The 21,204-nt window shown below is 38.2% G+C and overlaps 2 protein-coding genes across 5 annotated transcripts; both read left to right on the forward strand.

Moving 5' to 3' along the window:
• Positions 1 to 299: 299 nt before the first annotated feature.
• On the forward strand, positions 300 to 2,459 carry tmco1 (transmembrane and coiled-coil domains 1). The gene is made up of 7 exons (XM_084086379.1): positions 300 to 492; positions 640 to 717; positions 801 to 860; positions 1,053 to 1,099; positions 1,240 to 1,307; positions 1,471 to 1,615; positions 1,805 to 2,459. The coding sequence occupies exons 1-7, from the start codon at positions 423 to 425 to the stop codon at positions 1,901 to 1,903; spliced, it is 567 nt and encodes a 188-aa protein (XP_083942505.1). The 5' UTR covers positions 300 to 422; the 3' UTR covers positions 1,904 to 2,459.
• Positions 2,460 to 4,492: 2,033 nt separating this feature from the next.
• On the forward strand, positions 4,493 to 20,755 carry aldh9a1a.1 (aldehyde dehydrogenase 9 family, member A1a, tandem duplicate 1). 4 transcript variants are annotated; one of them, XM_084086436.1, is made up of 12 exons: positions 4,493 to 4,623; positions 8,302 to 8,470; positions 11,542 to 11,687; positions 15,534 to 15,663; positions 15,772 to 15,906; positions 16,072 to 16,268; positions 16,556 to 16,696; positions 17,600 to 17,788; positions 18,786 to 18,873; positions 19,016 to 19,157; positions 19,917 to 20,029; positions 20,164 to 20,755. In XM_084086436.1, the coding sequence occupies exons 2-12, from the start codon at positions 8,320 to 8,322 to the stop codon at positions 20,256 to 20,258; spliced, it is 1,527 nt and encodes a 508-aa protein (XP_083942562.1). In that variant the 5' UTR covers positions 4,493 to 4,623; positions 8,302 to 8,319; the 3' UTR covers positions 20,259 to 20,755. The 4 variants fall into 4 exon arrangements, with proteins under 4 accessions (XP_083942562.1, XP_083942560.1, XP_083942559.1 ...); XM_084086434.1 differs by having other exon boundaries at positions 4,497 to 4,633; positions 8,293 to 8,470; XM_084086433.1 differs by having other exon boundaries at positions 4,511 to 4,623; positions 8,293 to 8,470.
• Positions 20,756 to 21,204: the final 449 nt, after the last annotated feature.

The raw sequence follows: 21,204 nt of genomic DNA on the forward strand, positions 1-21,204 counted from the left end.
ATCCTGTGGCAGGTTGAACTTCCTCAGCTGACGAAGGAAGGACAGTCTCTGCTGGGCCTTTTTCACCATGGCATGGAGTCAATGTGATTGTCCCACTTCAGGTCCTGAGAGATGTGGTGAGCCACAAGGCTACAGATAGTTACTGGGGGGAGTGCTTGGGGGGGGGTTTCTCCTAAAGCTCACTTTTATCATCAGAATTGTCACTCTGAGCCGTTCATGCTGGCTGATAATGCCGGGTCACTGCCACTAGTAGGAGATGTGGTGTCATGAGTTCATAGCTCAACCACATTCAGCACCCACGAGGAAGCCGGGCGCACATTGATGACATCACCACAGTAATGCTGACGCTGCTACAGTAGAGGTTATCGCCCAACCAAAGTATTAACTAGTATTATTATCAGTTTCCAAATCGTTTTTCCAAAATGAGCACAATGTTTGCAGATACAATTCTAATCGTGTTCATATCTATTTGCACAGCATTATTAGCGGAAGGTATGTAAATGCTATCTTGGAATTCAGGTTTACATGTCAGAAAACGTATCGAGTGTCTAGGAAAATGTCTTAAGCTCAGCAAATACAGGACAAATGCTTTAGCTCAAATCGTGCTGGTTAACCGTTTGCTTTGCTCTGTTTCTACAGGAATAACATGGGTTCTGGTGTACCGCACAGACAAATACAAGAGACTAAAGGCTGAGGTTGAAAAACAAAGTAAAAAACGTAAGTTGTATGAATTAATTATGTGTCTTTTGCATTTATTTAATCCAAGCGACCATTGTTTAAAATTGTGCAACATGTTTCAGTGGAGAAAAAGAAGGAGACAATTACAGAATCAGCTGGGCGTCAACAGAAGAAAAAAATTGGTAAGATAGTTAAAATTATTATTACAATTATAAAACGAAATTGTAAAGCTATTATTATAAGTAAAATAGAAAATTATTATTATTATTATTGTTATTAACAATTAGTACAAATTCAATTATTATTATTATGCAACATGGTCATTGGTCCTCAATGAAACATAAATTGAATTACTATAATGTTGTCTTCAACAGAGAGACAAGAGGAGAAACTGAAGAACAATAACAGAGACTTGTCTATGGTATTCTAATATTTTCTATTCCAATCCATATTTCTTATGTTGTGTTATTTTTTTATTAATTCTCATAGTAAATGTGGTGATCTGTCTAACAAATTATTTTATTTTTTTATACCATTGTATTAAAGATATTTTAATTGCAGGTCCGGATGAAATCGATGTTTGCCATTGGCTTTTGCTTCACTGCTTTGATGGGCATGTTCAATTCCATGTAGGTAGACTCATTAGTTGCATTATCACAGAGGCGCTTTGATATAAATGTTAAATAATATCTTAGGCTAATAGTGGTTTGATTCGCTAAAGTTACCTGAAATGGCCAGCTACTTAATTTATGTGCTTTTAAACACATTCTGGCTGCTTTTTTTCCATTCCAGCTTTGATGGCCGTGTTGTGGCCAAACTTCCATTCGTCCCGTTGTCGTATATCCAGGGTCTCTCACACCGTAACCTCCTTGGTGAAGATTACACCGACTGTTCCTTCATCTTCCTCTACATCCTGTGCACCATGTCGATTCGACAGGTAATGTTTATCTATTGTTTATATATTATTTCTTCAGTGTTTCTGTGAGTGAAAGGGGCAAAATCCAAGTTGTAAAAATGTAATTGCAATTTTGTGGGAAGAGTTTAAACTTTGACACTGTTCAATTCAGTTGTTTGCTTTATGTAATGCATGCCCTTAACTTTTACCACTGAATACCTTTAATTTCAGAACATCCAGAAGATGTTAGGTCTCGCCCCCTCCCGTGCCGCCACCAAACAGGCTGGAGGGTTTTTAGGACCTCCTCCACAAGCTGCCAAGTTTTCATAAACTTTTGTAGTGAGGTACCTACAAAAAAACAACAAAAAGATGAGACACTCAGCTGTACATTGTGTGAGCAACACTCAGTGTGAGAGTATGATAGCCAGGATGTGCAGCTACCGATACCTGTGATGACCACAGAAGTCATGTACATTTGTGTGTGTGTGTGTGTTTTTTTTTTTTTAATCAGGTAAATTTATAACTTGTATGTAGTCCCAATTCTAACAGAAAATGTTTCTTGAGCAAAGGTAGTTATAATTATAAATTTAGTCTTAAGCATTTCTTTAAACCTTTTTGTTGCTCAGAAGGGCAAAAAGATTCTTTGTTGAAACTATTATTATTTTATGATTACTTACAAGCGATATTAATTAATAACATTCATATTGAAAATTTGAGAGAATAGTTTCACCCGTGGATTCTGTTTATCTATTTTTTTTATTGTCTGTTAACGTTTAAGTTAAAGGATTTTTGTGAGTTTAGATCGTGTGCATTTGTTCTTCTGTATTTTATGTCACTATTTAATGTTCAAATGACATTTGTACAGAAATAAAATTGACTAAGCAAAGAGCTTAACAGTTTTCCTTTAAAAAAGTATGGAAAATAAGGCATAGGCCTAAGTTGTCGTTTTGCAATTTGGAGTAAAGTTTTAGCCTTCTGTAATTATGCTGCAATTTTCCCCACTGTTTCTTTTTATAATGTAGTCACAGATTGTTAATGTAGCTTTTATAATATCTGGATGGTGGATTGTTGTTTAGGTAGATATGAAGATTGCATACATTTAACAGATTGTTGCAAAATGGACATTCAGGGTTTCATCAAAGACTAAAAGAACCAGACAGACCTCAGCACAGACCCTATGGCCAGCTTCGGCTCCATACTGCCGTGATGTCTTCAAACAAAAGGAACTGGATGAATATTTGACTTCTGACTTTTGATGCAGACTGAATCATAATCGCACAGTGTTTTGGCGAGTTTGAACTGGCCTCCAGACTGAACCTGGTTTCTCCAAAAGTTATTTCTGCATTCTGTCACTTGATGGAGTTTGGGTTCCTTGCCACTGTTGCCTCTGGCTTGCTTAGTTGGGGACACTTAATATTCCAAATTATTATTGATTTGACTGTATTGACACTGTTGTGTGAAAACTGAACTGAGCTCAACTGATAACATCATTTTTTTTTTTTTACATTTGCAGAACTGCTTTATAGATTAAATTATCTAATTTAATAATTGATGATCTTTACAACGGAACTGAATCAACACTTAAAGGGATAGTTCACCCAAAAATGAAAATTCTGTCATCATTTACTCACCCTCAAGTTGTTTCAAACCTGTATGAATTTCTTTTTTCTGCTGAACACAAAATAAGATATTTTGAAAAATGTCGGTAACCAAACAGTTGATGGACCCCATTGACTTCCATAGTAGGAAAAAAAAATACTATGGAAGTCAATGGGGTCCATCAACTGTCTGGTTACCTACATTTTTCAAAATATATTCTTTTGTGTTCAGTAGAAAAAAGAAATTCATACAGGTTTGAAACAACTTGAGGGTGAGTAAATGATGACAGAATTTTCATTTTTAGGCGAACTATCCCTTTAAAGCAGCACCAGGTAACTTTTCAACCTTCATAATATATTTCCAAGACTGTTTTGATGGTACATCGACTTACAGTAGGTTGAATGACACGTCTGCCATAGCCTGACGGGGTCTGTATCGTTTTTAATCGTACTTTTAAACTTGTAACCCGAGCACAAAAAGAACTACAAAATTCAACTGCTTTACGGCATAGGCTACCTCACTTCCCCCAACACGTCCTCACATGCTGTTGGACTTGTAAGTATATTGCTTATATTGTATATCACTCGGACAAGCTTTCACTCGTTGGTGTGAGCTAAAAAGCACCTGGCGTTATTGTTGATGGATTAGTATAGTAACTTAGACATCTTCGGAGGCTAGCTGTGCTTGTTCGATGTCCGACGAATTGTAACGCGTTGTGTTTATTCCCCAATCGAACTCGTGTAACTGTCTGTCACACGTTCTACCGTCCACAGCATTACTTGATAGACAAAAATAGGACAAGAATGAGCATCAAACAGAAACAACCCGCTTACGGGTGTTCGAGGCGCACATACAATACAGACTGCCAACAGTTAAACAGGGCGCGCGCAGCTCTTAAAGGGGACACACCTTATTTCCACTCGTCGTTACAGCTTCCATCCGACTGAACAGGGACCGTTATACGGGGGAGGGGATCAGGCCGTGAGTGAAGAGACTGCTCTGCGTGAGTGGTATTTACGACAGTAACGTTAAATACAAGTAGTCCACAGCGACTCTAGGGGTCGTTGTTTGACCAAAACGGAATTCCTACCTAGTGGGGCTTTAAACAGCCAAAATGCAGATAAAATGTGCTGACAAGTACATGTGAGAGAGAGCAAGACCGAAGAACAGTTGCAGTGCATTCAATTTGAAGATGCATATCTGGATGTTTGCGCAATTCTTACCCTTTGGAACTTTGGCCAAAATATGTTGAAAGTAACCATAAAAATGTGATCCAAAGGCGGTGCTCATATTATATCCCACCCCCCATTTGTGCAAGCAAACCACGGGGTCAGGTTGAGCAACCATATTTAAAGTCGAAAACAATTGACACACCTTCTTTTCGCCCCACAACCATAGAAGGCGAACGATCTACTTGTCTTTTGTGCAGTAAACGGTTTGTTTTTGAAAAGGTAAGGAAAGGTAAGACTTTTGAGTGCGTCGTATGCAGTTCTTTTAAAATACTGTTGTTTTCGTAGAATTAATGCATGAACTAGATGCGTTGGTGCTGCATTGTTGTGGAACTGGCAGTGGTGTGGATCAGCCGAGCTAGACAATGGGAAAACTCATTTTTCGCCGATTACTGAATATTATATAATAGTATTAATGGTGTGTGCACACCAAAAGCGAAGGGAATATTCCCATCGGGTGACTCGCTTTAATTTACTCGGGGGATGTTTCTTGTTTTTCGAGTCACTTGTGCGAAGAGGAGTGTCTTCACCTTCACGCACATCAACAACAACATGTATGTCTGCAATTTTTCCCTTCATCAACCATGTTGGAGATAACTACTAGCCTATGTGCTATGTCCAGAGAACTATTACTCTGAGAACTAACTTACGCCCACTGGAGGGGAACGTAATCGGCGACAGCCCAGCTAACAATTTTAGGTTATAAAAACGTTTCCATAACGTTCCCATTAAAGTCCGCGTGAACCGGAAGTTGCAAACGACTTTTCTCCAGTGTTGTGACAATTTCCCAGTGAAACTGAATATTGAACAGAGGGCAGGGTTTTACTCTAGCGCTCCTCCTCTCCATCTCTCACTCATAGCTAGGGCTGTTAGTACTCGAGTCCGGTCTTGGACTCGAGTCCGGACTCGAGACAGCTTTTCTATGGTCTCGGACTTGTCTCGGACTCGCTGGAATTCGGACTCGGACTTGTCTCGGTCTCGGCCACTGGTCTTGCCAAATATGGCTTTTGGTCTCGACCGAGTCCAGGTGTCTTTATTATGTTCCCAGTAATCACACATACGTCGCCGCGATATTAAAACAAAATATTATTGGAGGGAAAGTGAAACACTGGCCACCTAATAACTATGGGCATTTCGGCTCTTTTTCGTGAGCCGGTTCGTTTCACTCAGCTCAATGAAAAGAGCCGGCTCTTTTGACTCATAAACGGCTCTATAAAAAATAAATGTTTAAATAAACTCGCTGAAATTCCAATTTTTAATTGTCCATAACACCCCGAAAACTAGCCTGCTTGCCTTGCACATCTAATTAATGGGCAAAGTTTCCCGACTTTTTTTCTTACCTTTCTTTCTTTGCCTATTCCACGAGTGGTAGGCTAAAATATTATTTTTCGTCACGTCATCCGCCCGATCCGCGGTTTATCCGCATCTCTAATGTGTGTGTGTGTCTGTGAGTTGGCTCGGCCCTCCCTCATGCAGTTTAATTGGTTGACATCGCGTGTATGATTGACAGGAACAGAATGTAAGGCTGATCAGACAGTCGAAACGAATGTGTGTGCTCCTTTAGGCCTATATAATTATTATTTTTTTGTTGTTCTTTGAATTAGTCAATTATTTTAAATAAAATTAAAATTATTCATTATTTAATTATTACATGATTTAATTTCTATAGGCTAGCCTATATTTTTTTAGCAGACTGCTTTTTTTTTTTTTTTTCCTGTCCTGGACTCGGTCTTGACTCGGACTCGAACCTTTTTGGACTCGGTCTTGACTCGGACTCGAACCTCTTTGGACTCGGTCTTGACTTGGACTCGACTAGTCCTGGTCTTGGACTTGTCTTGGACTCGACAAAGGTGGTCACCACAAGACTAGTAATATGCGCTGACAAAGTAAATGGGGTCAATTTTGATTTCAGTTGGTCTTTAAGTTATAAAAACGTTATTTCTGGATGTTCTAGGAACGTTCAAAACGTCCAGTTTTTTAGACGCTGTATTAACGTTATTTATTGGTTATGAGAATGTTATTCAAAACCTTATTAGAACGTTCAATTATCTCGTTATAAAACGTTGTATTAACGTTATTGCTTGGTTATGAGAATGTTATTCAAAACCTTATTAGAACGTTCAATGATCTTGTTATACAAACATTGTATTAACATACTTGGTTATAGGAACGTTATAGTTCTCCCGTTATATAAACGTTCTCTTAATGTTTTCTAAGATTATGAAAACCGTTCCTAAAACATTCCATTCACTTGTTTAAACATTCTCAATGTTTTTGCATATAATGTATATAATATATGACAATCATTTTATAAAAGCACCTTATTAAGAACTTTCAGATTTTAAAATTAAGACAAAAGATCTAAGATAATTAAAATCAAAAAGACCCATGAATCATGTCTATAATATGTGCTAAAACTAAAACTACCTCTTTACCTAACCCTAACCTATCAGCAAGCTAAAAAAAAAACATTTTATATCCACGAAAACAGTGTTGTAAAGGCCGTTGTCATGCTAGCCTTAGCATCGGTCAAGTGAGTGGGTGACTTAGAAACGCTCTCTGTGAGTGCTTCTTGCCTTGAGTTTGGGCCTAACGACTGTAAGGTCATCCTCGAACCATGGCATCACTATGTGCCGAAGATGCTCTTAACCCCATTCAGGGCACAGGTAATTATGCTCTCTGCTTCCCCCATCTGACGGCGAGCAGAGGTCTCATCTACTCTGCCCTGTTCGGGCCTTAAGAGTATTTATTGAGCTCTCTGCCCCATTCAGGCAGTCAGAGCAGCTCTTTGTGTGCTTTGGCAGCCGCACCAAATGGCATCAGGTCACGAAGCAAAGACTGTCCCACTGGATGGTTTGTGCGGCGGCCGGCTGATCCTCGCCGTCCACATTCGCCAGATTCTATAACCTGGATGTCCCTGCGCTACAAGCATAGGTCCTGTCTGTGTAAGCTAGGCTTTGACCTCTATGTGAGCTCAACCTGCTAGAACCCTCCATGCGACTCCGACATGTAGTCTGAGTCATTGTTTTTTGGGCTATTATAATGCCTATCCTAACCCTGGTACTCGTGGGCCCTTATTCAAGCGCCCTTGGCCAGGGCCCAGGAACAATTGTCGGTCTGCAGTTCTAAGCACTGCCCAGCGATTGGACTGGGTTCCCATTGTGTCTAGCAATGCAGTACGAGTGAACCATTTAAAAAAAGGGGAAATGTACTTGGTTACTAATGCAACCTCGGTTCCCTGAGATAACGGGAACAAGTACTGTGTCCCTGGCCATGTTATCAAGCTCCACAACTCGGCGTTCATTGCTTGTCGCTGTAGTTGAATTAACCTTATTCCCTATGCCACAATGCTGCTTGTATAGAAAGATAGCCCTGCCCATTTCGGTGGCTTTTTCTCCATAGACTCATGCCGTTTCACTGTGTTACTCTATAATCTTCTAGCCTGGAAATCCAGACCCAAATCCGAAAGATTAAGGGTCTGGCATTGATTAATGAAAATTGCCCAACTCGAGGGGCGGTACCAAGCATGCATTTGAAAGTCTCACTGCACGCAATTGGATAACACTACGACCAATCACTGTCGTGATTGCGCTGTCACTAGCGCTGTCATCATCTGTTTAGCTCGCCTCTGGCCCGCCTATATCAGATATACCGATGTGATTGATGCAGCCCGGCTACAAGGGCATAGTTAATGAGCATCATTACTCAATGCCAGAGTAACTCGCTGAGCAAATTCAAATTGTGCTCTCGCGAGAACTCTGGATTTTCAGGGTAATAATCTTCAGTAATCTGAGAAAAAAAAGTTGCCTATTAATATTGAAACTACTGCAGCCAATGATTCATGATTGATTGGAAACAAAATATACTGCTAACAAGAATTGACATTGATAGAGTATTTAGGTTCCCGTCCAGACCAGAATGGCTCAGCAAATGCTACTGTCGCTGCCCGAGTTCAAGAACGTTTCCACGGGTACTTTGGTGGTGAAGGAGCCGCTGAATTTCTGGGGAGGAGTGAGAGTGAAGCCGAAGGACACAAAGAATTCGGAACCAGTATACGAACCTGCAACTGGTATGATTTATTAACCATATTAAATTACTTTTAGGTTATGCGCATATATATATATATATATATATATATATATATATATATATATATATATATATATATATATATATATATATATATATTTTTTTTTTCACATACCTAGTATATTTTTATATAGATACAATAGGCCTACCTGATTTTGAACACGAGGGCAGTATAGCACTATGAATGACATGATTTATTTATTTTTTGGACTAAAAAACATTCTAGCTGTTTTTAAACTTAAACAATTATTAAATTGAAAAAAAAAAAGAATAAAATGGGTTTAGTTCTGATATTTATATAATCTTATATAGAAATACATGGTGTATAATTACATTTTTAGAAGATATGAGGCTTTGTGTTTCCATTTTTGACATTACTTTAATCCCTCGCCATAGCAAAACCGTTTGAGATATGTATTATCCGTTCACAATTTAGCATCTTTAATGTATTTTCATCATGTTGAAAAAGTTTGGTGGGAATAAAATAAACCACTTAAGAGGAGTCGGTAAAAATTCAGAGGCTGATTTTGCAAAGAAATCCACATTCAAACCAAAATATCTGACTTCCTGTTGGTCGGAGCTAATGACTGTAAATTAGAAAGTTGTCCGGCTCGATGAGACCAATATACGTACTGATTTTTGTAACTGTTGGTAAAACTAACCCCTCCACTTTTGTCAAAAGCATTTTGAAAGTGACACACTTCCTGCTGCCAGTTGGTGGCGCTATAACTTTGACTCACAATAGTTACATCCATCTGATCGACCTCTTACCACGAACACACTGCTGAAGTTTCATCAAGATCAGTTAATGTATGCAGAAGTTATAACACTTCGTGTTTCTCTTTTCTCGCCATAAATTTGTTTCCTCGCCATGGCCAAACTGTTCGAGATAACAAAAATCCATCCACAATTTAGCATCCTCAATGTCTTGACTTCATGCACACCGAGTTTGATGGGGATCGGATGAATTCTCTAGGAGGAGGACATCAAATTGCACAGCAAGCATTCTCCAAACAACCCATAATAGCCGACTTCCTGTTGGGCTGGCGTAAAACTTGACCAAGGGAAAGTTGTTCGGCCCGATGAGATCTATATGTGTACCGAGTTTAATATTAATTAGTGCAAGCGTGTTTGATATATGGACCAAGTTTTCAGACCCCGTTCAAGGGGGCGCTGTTGAGCCCCCTTGCCACGCCCGTTTCTGAAACTTTTCACATGTCTACTGGCTAATAAGTGTGATGTGTCTGTCGAGTTTCATCCAATTTCAAGCATGCTAAGAGTCTCAAAAGCATCCGAAAAGAATATTAAAGTTTAATGCGTTGCCACGGCAACCGTATCTAAGATATCAATAATCCTTTCACAGGTCTACATCTGCCGTGTGTCTACATTATACACAAAGTTTGAAGCAAATCGGGTAAAACTAAGAGGGTGATTTCAAAGCATTTTGAAAGTGACAAACTTCCTGCTGCCAGTTGGTGGCGCTATAACTTTGACTCACAATAGTCACATCCATGTGATTGGCCTCTTACAACGAACATACTGCGGAAGTTTCATCAAGATCAGTTAATGTGTGCAGAAGTTATAACACACTTCCTGTGTCCCATTATTCGCCATAAATTCGTTTCCTCGCCACGGCCAAACCGTTTGAGATATCAAAAATCCGTTCGCAAGAATTCATCCTCAATGTCTTGACTTCATTGACTTTTTTGAATTTCCTAGGAGGAGTATTTCACATTCCATTGTATGCGTTTTCCAAACAACGTATAATAACCGACTTCCTGTTGGGCTGGTGTAAAACTTAGAGCACGAAAGTTGTTCGGCCCGATGAGATCTATATGTGTACTGAGTTTAATATTATTACATGCAAGTGTGTTTGATTTATTGACCAAGTTTTCGGACACCATTCCAGGGGGCGCTGTCGAGCCCCCCTGCCACGCCCGAGTACCAGCTTCAGTCCGGCCCTGATGGCCGCAGGTTCTGACATGTGTGCAAAATTTCAAGAGTTTTTGAGCATGTTAAGGGCCCCAAAAGTGGCAAAAAGGCAGAAAAAAATTAAAAATAAAAATAATCCTTCCGGAAACAATACATACTAGAGACATACTACATAATATACATTATGTATATTATGTAGTATAACATTATAATATATTATATATATTATAATATACATACTACAAAATATACATACTAGAGACACTGGAGCCCAAGTAAACAGCATAGATGAAAAGACAAAACAAAAAATAAACAAATAGCCTTAGTGTGAAGCAGAAGCAGTTGGTAAACAAACTTCATGTATCCAGGGCAGGCCAATTGATGTCAGTATAACATAAAAAAAGAATAATAATAAAAAAAGCAGAAGAGTAGTACATACTACCAAATCATAATTGTGTCTGGGAATCCACAGATTGTTGTGCTGCATATGCATCCTGTAACTGTGTACTGCAGGTCAATAATCTTGTCAGTTAATTTCTTCATACACACTCCGCATTTAATTTAATTTAATACTGTACAATCTCAACAATTCATCCTTCCATATTGGAGGGAAAAGAAATAGCAGTAGCATGTTGATCTGCCAGTCCTGGGTCATTTAATAGCAATTTATATTGCTATTGTGAACTTTTATAAAGATGTGAACAGCATGTTGTTGCAGGTGAAATATTAACTAGATAACATTAAATAATTATTTTCATCAGGTTTAGATACTGATTATTAATCACTTCACCCCATTTACCCAAATCTCTACTTAAATGTTGGTCTCACACAGATCTGTCATGTTTGTAGTTCTTTTTATTTATGTTTGTAGTTCTAAACGGAGCCTTTAATCACAATGCCATAGTTTTACAGGCTGTGCATGGAGTTATTGATTTACTATAACTATCCTGCTCACATCTCAATAGACCATTATAGAAACATTACTTTGAAACTAGTATGTTAAGTCTAAATATAAAAATCCTGAACACCTTTAATTTAATGTAACAAAAGTATGTGCTCACAAACAGCCTTTCTTTATCATGTTCAATGCTTGTACTTCACCCTCTGTTCTGTTCCCAGGTCGTGTGCTGTGTGATATGATTCCCTGTGGAGAGGAGGAGGTAGATCATGCCATAAAAAGTGCTCAGTCTGCATACCTAAAATGGAGTAAATTATCAGGAATGGAGAGGGCCCGGATCATGCTGGAGGCTGCCAGAATTATTAGGGTAAACACATATAATGTATAATGCTGCTTCTAAAGATGTTCTCATAAACAGTGTAGTAGTCAATTGAGTGCAACAGTCTAAAAATCTGATTCATTTTCTCCATAGGGGAAATTATTTTTAATGATAGATTATACACCTTTAAGACAGACCAGGGTTCCTGCAGGGTCTTAAAAAGTCTAAAATTCTGAACTTCAAATTTAAGGCCTTAAAAAGTCTTAAAAACGGCCAGATTTTCATCCGCGGTCTTAAATTTCATTTAGTCAGGTCTTAAAAAGGGTTTACCCTCGTTTATTTCCAGAAACGCTGGCCGCAGAAAGTTATTACAAAGTAGCAAAAAAGTATCGAGTCGTAGCCTACAAAGCGGAGCTCTAGTGCAGGGTCTCCAACACGTCGCTCGCGGCCTGACTGGAGGTCGCTCGCCAAGAGGCCGTTCACATATCGCGTCTTTTGCGCGCTCAAATTCGTTCAAATGTAGGCGCTCGGTAAGCGTGCTCATAATAGAAGCGACACGCTCGTTTTTTCCAGGCGCTGTCTGAAAGCTCAGTCAACAGGAAGGATGGGGGTGCACCCAAACACTACGGGTGGTGTTCTCTTCTCCGTAAATAAATCTTGTAGCAGAGCTACAGCAAGCGTTTTTCGGTGGTGGGAAATCCATTAGCCACTAAAACTTTTTTGTCATTGTGGAGACGCAGGGCATGGTTGCATAGCAACGACAGACGCCACGGGAAAATCGGACCTAATTTTACTATTAATAATAAAAGATAAGCTGAAGTGCATTGTAAATGTCAGTAATTTATCTTTTTGGACTCATTCTTTTTATAAAAAAAATATTTAAAGTCTGAAATATGTGAGGTTTATCTTTTTATAAAACCTTTTTTGTCAAACCTTTATTTTAACTTGTACATGTTAGTATATAACATGCAAGACACAAATATTCATTTTTAATGGAAATTTATTTGTTATTTGCTGGTTTTCGACATAAAACATGGTGAATTGATTTCATTGTGTAGTATTTGTACTTTTTGAACAGGATTCTGTGATAACCATGATCATTTTTGTCACTATAATCATGAAATTAAATGTTCATGCCATTTCATCTCTAGTCATGATCAACTATGATCAACTAAAATTAATTATGTGTTTTTTACAGTATAATATGCAAAGTACAATTTTCTATAAAAAAAAAAAAATTTGATTCTGTTCTTTTCTCTGACACGCGTTGTTGGGTGTGGAAGGTTACTAATGTGATTTATCTGTAAATTAAATTAATGCTTTTTCAATTACTGAATTCATTGAAATAAAATTAATTCTTTGATTTGAATATTTATTTGGTAATGCGTCGTGTAGGTCTTAAATTTCAATCTTTATGGTCTTAAAATGTCTTAAAAAGGTCTTAAATTTGACTTACTGAAACCTGCAAGAACCCTGACAGACCTCAGAGGGTGTTTATTGAGGGTATATGCTTTTGTCGAGAGGGTACATGTTTTTGTATATTGCTTTTGAAGTCATCCGCATTATTTAGGGGCCAAGCACTGAAAGTGCGTAGGCACCTCTTGAAATTGTTAGCGTACTTCTTATTATTCTTCCATATGGAAGTCTATGGCTGCCCATAGAACGGCTTGCGGGAAAGTTATGAAATTTGGCACACTGATAGAGGACAGTCTGAACAGTCAACATAGCAAATTTGGAGTCTCTAACTCAATCCCTCTAGCGCCACCAACTGTTCAAAGTTTCACTCATGTTTATGCTAATAACTTTTGAACCATAAAGGCTCAAAAGACAAAAATCTTGTTTCCTCTGATTCCTTGGCTCAAGACGAATCGTTTGCACCCTATGACGTCATTTTTTTTGTCATGTAAATCTTTGAGTTCTCTGAAAAACCTACTTTTTCAAACTCCTCCTAGACGGTTGCTCCGATTTTCACGAAAATTTAACGAAATCATCTTCAGACCATGCCGACAAAAAGTTATGGAATTCAAGTGGATTCGTCAAACCGTTCTTGAATGCCGCGCAAACTAATTTTACGTAGTGCTTGCGAAAACAGATGTAAGGCTGTATAGATTCAGAGTCGTCTGATATCCATATGGACTATTTTTGACATCAGCCATTTAGAATTTTGTACCAAAATCCTGTATTTTATGAACACATGAACGTATCGTTATGAAACTCGGTATGGGTCATCAGTACGATGCCCTGAAGGAGCCTGAGAAGTTTCGAACCAGCGCCACCTAGTGGTAAAATTAAATTTTCAAATGCTTATAACTCTGGGTGTGGTTGACTTATTTTTACGGGATCTCCTTAGATTCCTGAATCCTTGCAGAGTCCAAAGATACCAAACGTGCTAGGTTTCTCCTTATGGTTTGTGTAGCGTTGTGATTTAGTGCTTAAAAAAAACATTTGCTAATCTTCAAAACCGTTAGATCGTTCGAGATGAAACCACTGCAGGAAGTTTGGAAACAGGTCGTTAGCCAGTCACTAATGCCCAAATGTCAAAATTTTGATAGTAAGTAGCAAAAAAATCCTATCAATGTCGTCCATGGGTAATTTTTTATGCTCTTATACATATAAATGTCTATAACTCTAAAACAAAATGAGATATTTTCACCAAATTTGACACATGTATGGGCTCACTCTGAGAACACATAAACAAAATGGTGGAACTGCACCACTTGGTGGCACTATAATAGAACAAAACAAGGACATTGCCATTAATTACAATATAATATCATGATATCAAATGCTACACTTTACGAATGCATTGTGGCTCTTCAGCTATCAGGTTAACCATAAGCTACATAAGCATTAAGATAGCTTAACATGCTAATCTGGTTAACATGCTTTTGTGTGCTAATTCTTACACTGAAGCCTCTCCTCGGCAGTTTTGTAAGTCAGCATCAACTGAGTGGTGCAAGCTGCTAAACCACGTGCCATGAACCCCGAACCATTCAGGTCAGGGGTTTGAATCCTGTGTTGCACATGCCCAGACAGCAATAGGTACTGTGGCCAGAAGTGGTGCAAAGATGCTTCAGTTCCAGACATGGTTTCTGTCTGAGAAGGAACTCCATAAATAAGACATGTGGCACATATAATAATTATTCATTTTGAGTTGATTCTCACTTGAATTATGGAACATCAGCATCTTGGTGAATGCACGTCTTCGCAGTGGCACAACGAGATAAATGACAGGCTTCTCATCCAGAGATAGTGGGTTTGAGTCCTGCGTGGGACGACTTTAGATAAATTGTGTGGAATATTGTGTCATTTCGATTCCTTTATTATTCAAGCGTTGTACTAATCCTTCTTTCTCTTGGATTAGAAATAAGTATGTTTTTGTTCATTCTGTGTTCATTCTCATCTGAACTTCTGTTCATTTTGAGTTCATTTTCACCTGTACTTCTGAACCAGTTGTTTTTCATGCATGTTAAATTTCTGCTGATTTTGCTCTTCCTGCTCTGCACTGCTGTTGCAGCTGCTTCAGGGGCTTGGCCCCATATCGCTGCTTGCAGCTGTATTTCAGCTTATTTTTTGAAATAATCACATTCAACACCGGAATTTCCAGTGTAGAGCTACATGATTCTGCTGAGAAAACTCGCGACATGAGTATCGCGACATGTAAATCACACCTAAAGAACTGTGCCCACCCAATCCTATGAAGAACTACAATTGATGTAATCAAGTCAGTCTCTCTACACTCTCAAACTACTTAAACATTTATATAAATAATATGCATATTTTGCAATAAACCCAAAATATCTTGTTTCTAGTTTTATATTCCTCCATGTTTAATTTGATTCTCATTCACAATGCTTCATAGAATTGTTTCTGAACTTCTGTTCTCACATGTAGGAGCGCAGAGATGAAATTGCGAGAGCAGAAGTGGCCAACAATGGCAAATCTATCACTGAGGCTCAGGTGGATATTGACGTTGCTTGGCAGTGTATTGAGTACTATGCTGGCATTGCCCCCACACTGTCAGGTAGGTTTGGATACTGGTTGAAAAACATGAAAAGGTGACAAATATTCTCAAAATCTAAATGGAAATGCTTTATACGTCATATCTAAGAATGTTTTTTTGTAAACTCAGGCCAGCACATACAGCTTCCAGGAGGATCTTTTGCCTACACCAGAAGGGAGCCACTGGGAGTGTGTGTCGGCATTGGAGCTTGGAACTACCCATTCCAGATAGCTGCCTGGAAGTCAGCCCCAGCTATGGCCTGCGGTATGAGAATATTGCTTTACATATCTGTAATTTGTGACAGGATATTTTTACATGCAGTCCCCATGATTGTGTTTACTTAATGAAAGTGGTCCTCTATCATTTCCTTGCTCCCCCCATGTCTGTTTCTGTCTCATATGCAAACATATGATTATCTTCCCCTCTTAGGCAATGCCATGGTGTTTAAACCGTCTCCCATGACCCCAGTCACAGCAGTCATGTTGGCAGAGATCTATAAAGAGGCAGGTGTCCCAGATGGACTCTTTAACGTGGTACAAGGAGGAGCCGAGACTGGAGGGCTGCTGTGTCACCATCCCATGGTGGCTAAAGTGTCCTTCACAGGCAGTGTTCCCACCGGAAAGAAGGTATAGCATGTAAACGAAACAAACCAGGAAAAAAACAGGTTATGTTAGCAGTCATTATAAACATTTTGGTTTCCCTTTGAAGTCTTACATCCTCACTCTTCTAGTCTTCACTCTTTCCAGTAGTTCTGCTTAATTCATTTTTTATATATATATAATTAATTAATTAATCACAATTTTGTGAATCCAGAAGTTATGTTCTGTATTCCAGAACTGTATGTTCTTCAATAAAAACAATAGACATTGACATTTAAAATGTATTTCTGATGTGGTGTGCCCTTCTTATAAAGGTTATGGAAATGGCAGCCAAAGCTGTGAAGCAGGTGACTCTGGAGCTTGGAGGAAAGTCACCACTGATCATCTTTAAAGACTGTGAGCTGGAAAATGCAATCAAAGGGGCCCTCATGGCTAACTTCCTCACCCAGGGAGAGGTGTGTAAAAAACAATAACATAATTTCTGTCAACCACACACTTTTTACTATAAACACAGACATTTGCACATTTGTTTTTTGCACTTTCAAAGGGTGTCTGTTTTTGTTGTCACTAGCTATGGTTCCATCCACCTATTTTTATGCACATTTTGGGATGTCTCAAAAAAAAAAAACGCTGGATGGAAATGCTAACATGCAACTAATTCACATGACTTTGCCTTAACAGAGGATATGATTGGATAACTGGACTAACCAGTGGCCCAAATTCATTGCACAGCATCTCGGATTATGGTTTGGTCGTTCTGAAATGCCTGAGCCAAAGTCTGTCTTCAAAATTATTTGGTTAAATTCCCTCCCAGAATTGTGTTTCCAAACACCAGGCATCCGAACGCAGCATTTATCTGATATGCTGCATCATCTGCGCGCGCTCTGAGGCACACGTCATTTATGATATAGCATAAAAGAGCCACAGTGGCTTCCCCCATTGAATAAACTTGCATATATTTTGCGCCAATTTCTCAGGAAGTAACAATTTTGTTCTCTTGACTTGAACACATGGGATGGAAATGGTGCTTTATTTGCAAACGTTTTATGCAATATTCCTTTGGATGGAAACATAGCTAATGAAAGTGAGTGCATTGCACATCACTGGCTTCCCCAGATGCTTTTATGTGACCCAGATGGGACTCAAACCCAAAAGCATCAGCTTTCACTAATGTGTTGCTGGACTAGTGTAGTACTGCATGTATATTTTAACACATTTCTTGAAGACAGCTTTTTTACAAATAAACCAAACTTGCAAAAAACAATCTGTGTACCACTGGTTGCCCAACATTATTAGAACAGAACAGAAGGGCCGCTCTCTTTAAAGACAGTACTGTAAATGTGTTGAATTTTTCACAGGTTTGCTGCAATGGAACACGGGTGTTTGTACAGAGGGAGATCATGCCACAGTTCTTGGAGGAAGTGGTGAAGAGGACCAAGGCTATTTCTGTTGGAGATCCCATGTGTGACGGGACACGCATGGGGGCTTTGATCAGTAAACCCCACATGGAAAAAGTGCTGGGCTTCATCAAACAAGCTAAAGAACAGGTAATGTAGTACAGCTTCTTAAAGTGAGCATGAAATGAAAGCTCACTTAAGGCCTTGTTTAGTTGGATTTTACCTGGAAAAAGGTTTTATCATATGTAAATGTGAAACCTCTTGTGTAATTTTAACTGCTGTATTTTTCTTTTTGTTTGGATTTTCTTTTTTATTGTGTTTATGTACATTTTTTTTACCATTAGCCTAACCATTAGCCTTAGATGCTGACATGGCATAAAAATCTATACTACTACTACTCCTCAGCATGAAATGAAAATTCATCTCATCCGAATTGTTAAAGGTGACATATTATGCCCCTTTTCACAAGATGTAATATAAATCTATGGTGTCCCCAGAATGTGTCTTTGAAATTTTAGCTCAACAACCCCTGTTTCTGTTGAAAATAAAGTGAATCCACTGCTCTCTTGTCTCATCTGGGGCTGTGACTCTAAATAGTGCAACCAACGACAGAAACGTGCAGATTAAGGGGCGGTAATATTATCTAATAGTAGGTAACGGTAATAGGGAGCGAAATCTGATCGGTTTATTTTTTGACATGCTTGCAGAGAAAGGCTTACCACATCAAAGTTACTGGGTTGTCACTTTTCATGTTTTCCGAGTTGGTAGATGCACCGGGATCCGATTATAGCACTCAAACAAGAAAAAATGTCAGATTTTCATGATATTTCACCTTTAATGCATAAATTATAGATTATTATAGATAAATCTTAGGTGTGAACAAATCACTTGTAACGTTTTTTTGGGTTTTTTTTACCTCATACTGTTTAATCAAAATGTCAACTTGATCTTCAGGTGAACACAACAGACTTTTATTTGATGACATATGACTTCTCCAATCATTTAGTCTGCTTAAACCCCGGCCCTGCATAACTGACTTTTGAACACAATGGCCACATCACAAACACGACACTCATGCTTATTTCAACTTTTCACTGTTTAAAATATCATTCATGTAGTTGTGAAAACTTGATCATTTTTGTTTTAGGGTGCGAAGGTTTTATGTGGAGGAGAACGATTTGTTCCCAGTGATTCCAAACTTAAAGACGGATACTTTGTGTCCCCATGTGTGTTGGGTGAGAAAGCCGTATTATTATCATTACCTTCATATTACAATTTTCTTAAACAAATGTTTTAACTTTTTATCTCACAATCAGCTTGAATCTGATCTCCTTTTTCTTTCCCTGTACTTATACTTTTGCTATGCTACACACACAGATAACTGCAGGGATGATATGACCTGTGTAAAGGAGGAGATCTTTGGCCCTGTGATGTCTGTTCTGCCTTTTGACACAGAGGAGGAGGTTCTTCAAAGAGCCAACAACACAACCTTTGGCCTGGCGTCTGGAGTCTTCACGAGGTGACTCCATACAGAATATATATATTGTTTCAAAATTAGGGTCTCCCAAAGTTAACACGCATGTCATTTAAATAAAAATGTTTAACTAAACGTCACATTGGAATTGATCGGAGACACACACACACACACACACACACACACACACACACACACACACACATATTATCTTGGTGAGGACTTTACTAAGATAATGATATTTTCTGTCCCCAACCCTACTTTGAAATGGCTCGTTTACACCAAGAACAATAACTATAATGATAACTAACTATACAGTTTTAATAATCATTCTAATTCTGAGAACAAGGAAGTCCACACCACTATAATAACAACCCACAGGAACAATATAATTTGAATCACTTCCAGATTTTTTTTTCCAGTTGATAAAATGATAAAAAAGAGAGCCAATCAAAATCTAACTTTAAAGAGCTTGAGCATTTAAAGTGGCAGACAACATAAACTGCAGTAATAAACGCTATTGTCCGTTGGTGTGGACGATATATATTTATTGTTATCTTTTATAGTTATTCTTTGAATGGGCCTTAAACCTAGTCTTGAACCAAGAGATCTTTTTTATGGTTTATTTATTATGTTTATTTTCAATGTTGTTTTGTGGGAAGTGCTATGATTTAGTTGTCTTTTAACTGAATCTGTTATCTACAAAAAATATTGATATAATACATTTCTGTGAATTTTAACATAATTTTTTTTATTATTTGGACTAAATAATAGATTTAAAATTCTCCTGTGCTTTGTTTTTAGGGATATAGCTCGTGCCCACAGAGTTGCTGAAAACATTCAGGCAGGAACGTGCTATATCAACAACTACAATGTTGGCCCTGTAGAAGTTCCTTTTGGAGGCTACAAGATGTCAGGTACTCTAAGCTTATCTTTCACGAGACGATTATCAGGAAAAACTTCTGTTCGGCCAAGTGTTTCAGTACAAATAAGTATACTTTGTAAATGCTAGAGAGATCTAACATATTATTACCTTCCCCTTTTCTTTTAGGGTTTGGAAGGGAGAATGGGCAAGTGACGATTGAGTACTACTCTCAGCTCAAGACTGTTGTGGTGGAAATGGGAGATGTGCAAGACTTCTTTTAGGCTACCCCACCAGCATTCCTGACAGCCATGTGATTTCCAAGTTTTCAGATCTAGTTTGCATCTTAAAAATACAATTTACAACTTGCACTCAATTATTTGAAAAGTAGCCAAGAGCTATGCTGTTGTTGCTTTGACAGTCCATATGTCTGTCTCCAACTTCCATTATGCCTTAAATTGTGTTGGTATGATATTACCAACATGTGAGAACACTACAACAGGCTTAACTGTTAACTTTTTCAGTACTGTGAAACATATTTGACACATAGTGCCATGTATATTTTTTTAATGTGCATAGCTCACTAATTCGATCAAAAGCAAGTGCCTGATGATTTGTATGACAGTCATGTATGATCAGGGGTGTATTCCAGAAAAACTTTTGTTTGTTTACCATCCCTCTGTTCCTAACTCTCAGTGCCATGAATAATTTGTGTTAGACTGGTGGATGACAAGTTGGTAGCATTTCAAATAAAAGTACCTTGGTTTTCAAGAGTAAAGAAGTTGTACTCTTTTCCTTCACTTTTATGTAACCTGTGTCTGTGGCGTCACAGGTTCCACAAGTTTGTGGGGCTATTGTGAATGAAACATAAACACCTTAACTTTGTAATAACATCAGAAAGTGTGTTCTACAATTTCATTCAATTCTATTTATTCCTCACTTAAATAAAGATAAGATTAAAACAATGCCACTGGAATCAGTGTGCATTCTACTAGATTGCTGAAACATGGATGCATAATGTGTGCACTTGAGGAGGAGTGTCTTAAAAGAAAAACTGTCAGAAATTGTCTCTTAGGTTATGAACAAGGCATGCATAAACAAAACTATGAAAATAATTAAAAACATTTTACATAGAAAGGAATATAAGATTTTTGGATTGTATTAAATGAAGTGATTATATTTTGTTTAAGAAAATAAAGTGTATTGTAAACTGCATACTTAGTTAGCTAA

This window comes from Abramis brama (genome assembly GCF_963993115.1).
Source record: "Abramis brama genome assembly, chromosome: 16".
Lineage (NCBI taxonomy): Eukaryota > Metazoa > Chordata > Actinopteri > Cypriniformes > Leuciscidae > Abramis > Abramis brama.

Coding starts and splice junctions, on each gene's coding strand:
- aldh9a1a.1 (XM_084086436.1), top strand. CDS start 8,320: ATGGCTCAGCAAATGCTACTGTCGCTGCCCGAGTTCAAGAACGTTTCC. Junction 18,874..19,015: donor TGTGTCCCCATGTGTGTTGG/GTGAGAAAGCCG, acceptor CTACACACACAG/ATAACTGCAGGGATGATATG. Junction 20,030..20,163: donor TGGAGGCTACAAGATGTCAG/GTACTCTAAGCT, acceptor CTTTTCTTTTAG/GGTTTGGAAGGGAGAATGGG.
- tmco1 (XM_084086379.1), top strand. CDS start 423: ATGAGCACAATGTTTGCAGATACAATTCTAATCGTGTTCATATCTATT. Junction 861..1,052: donor TCAACAGAAGAAAAAAATTG/GTAAGATAGTTA, acceptor TGTCTTCAACAG/AGAGACAAGAGGAGAAACTG. Junction 1,100..1,239: donor ATAACAGAGACTTGTCTATG/GTATTCTAATAT, acceptor TTTTAATTGCAG/GTCCGGATGAAATCGATGTT.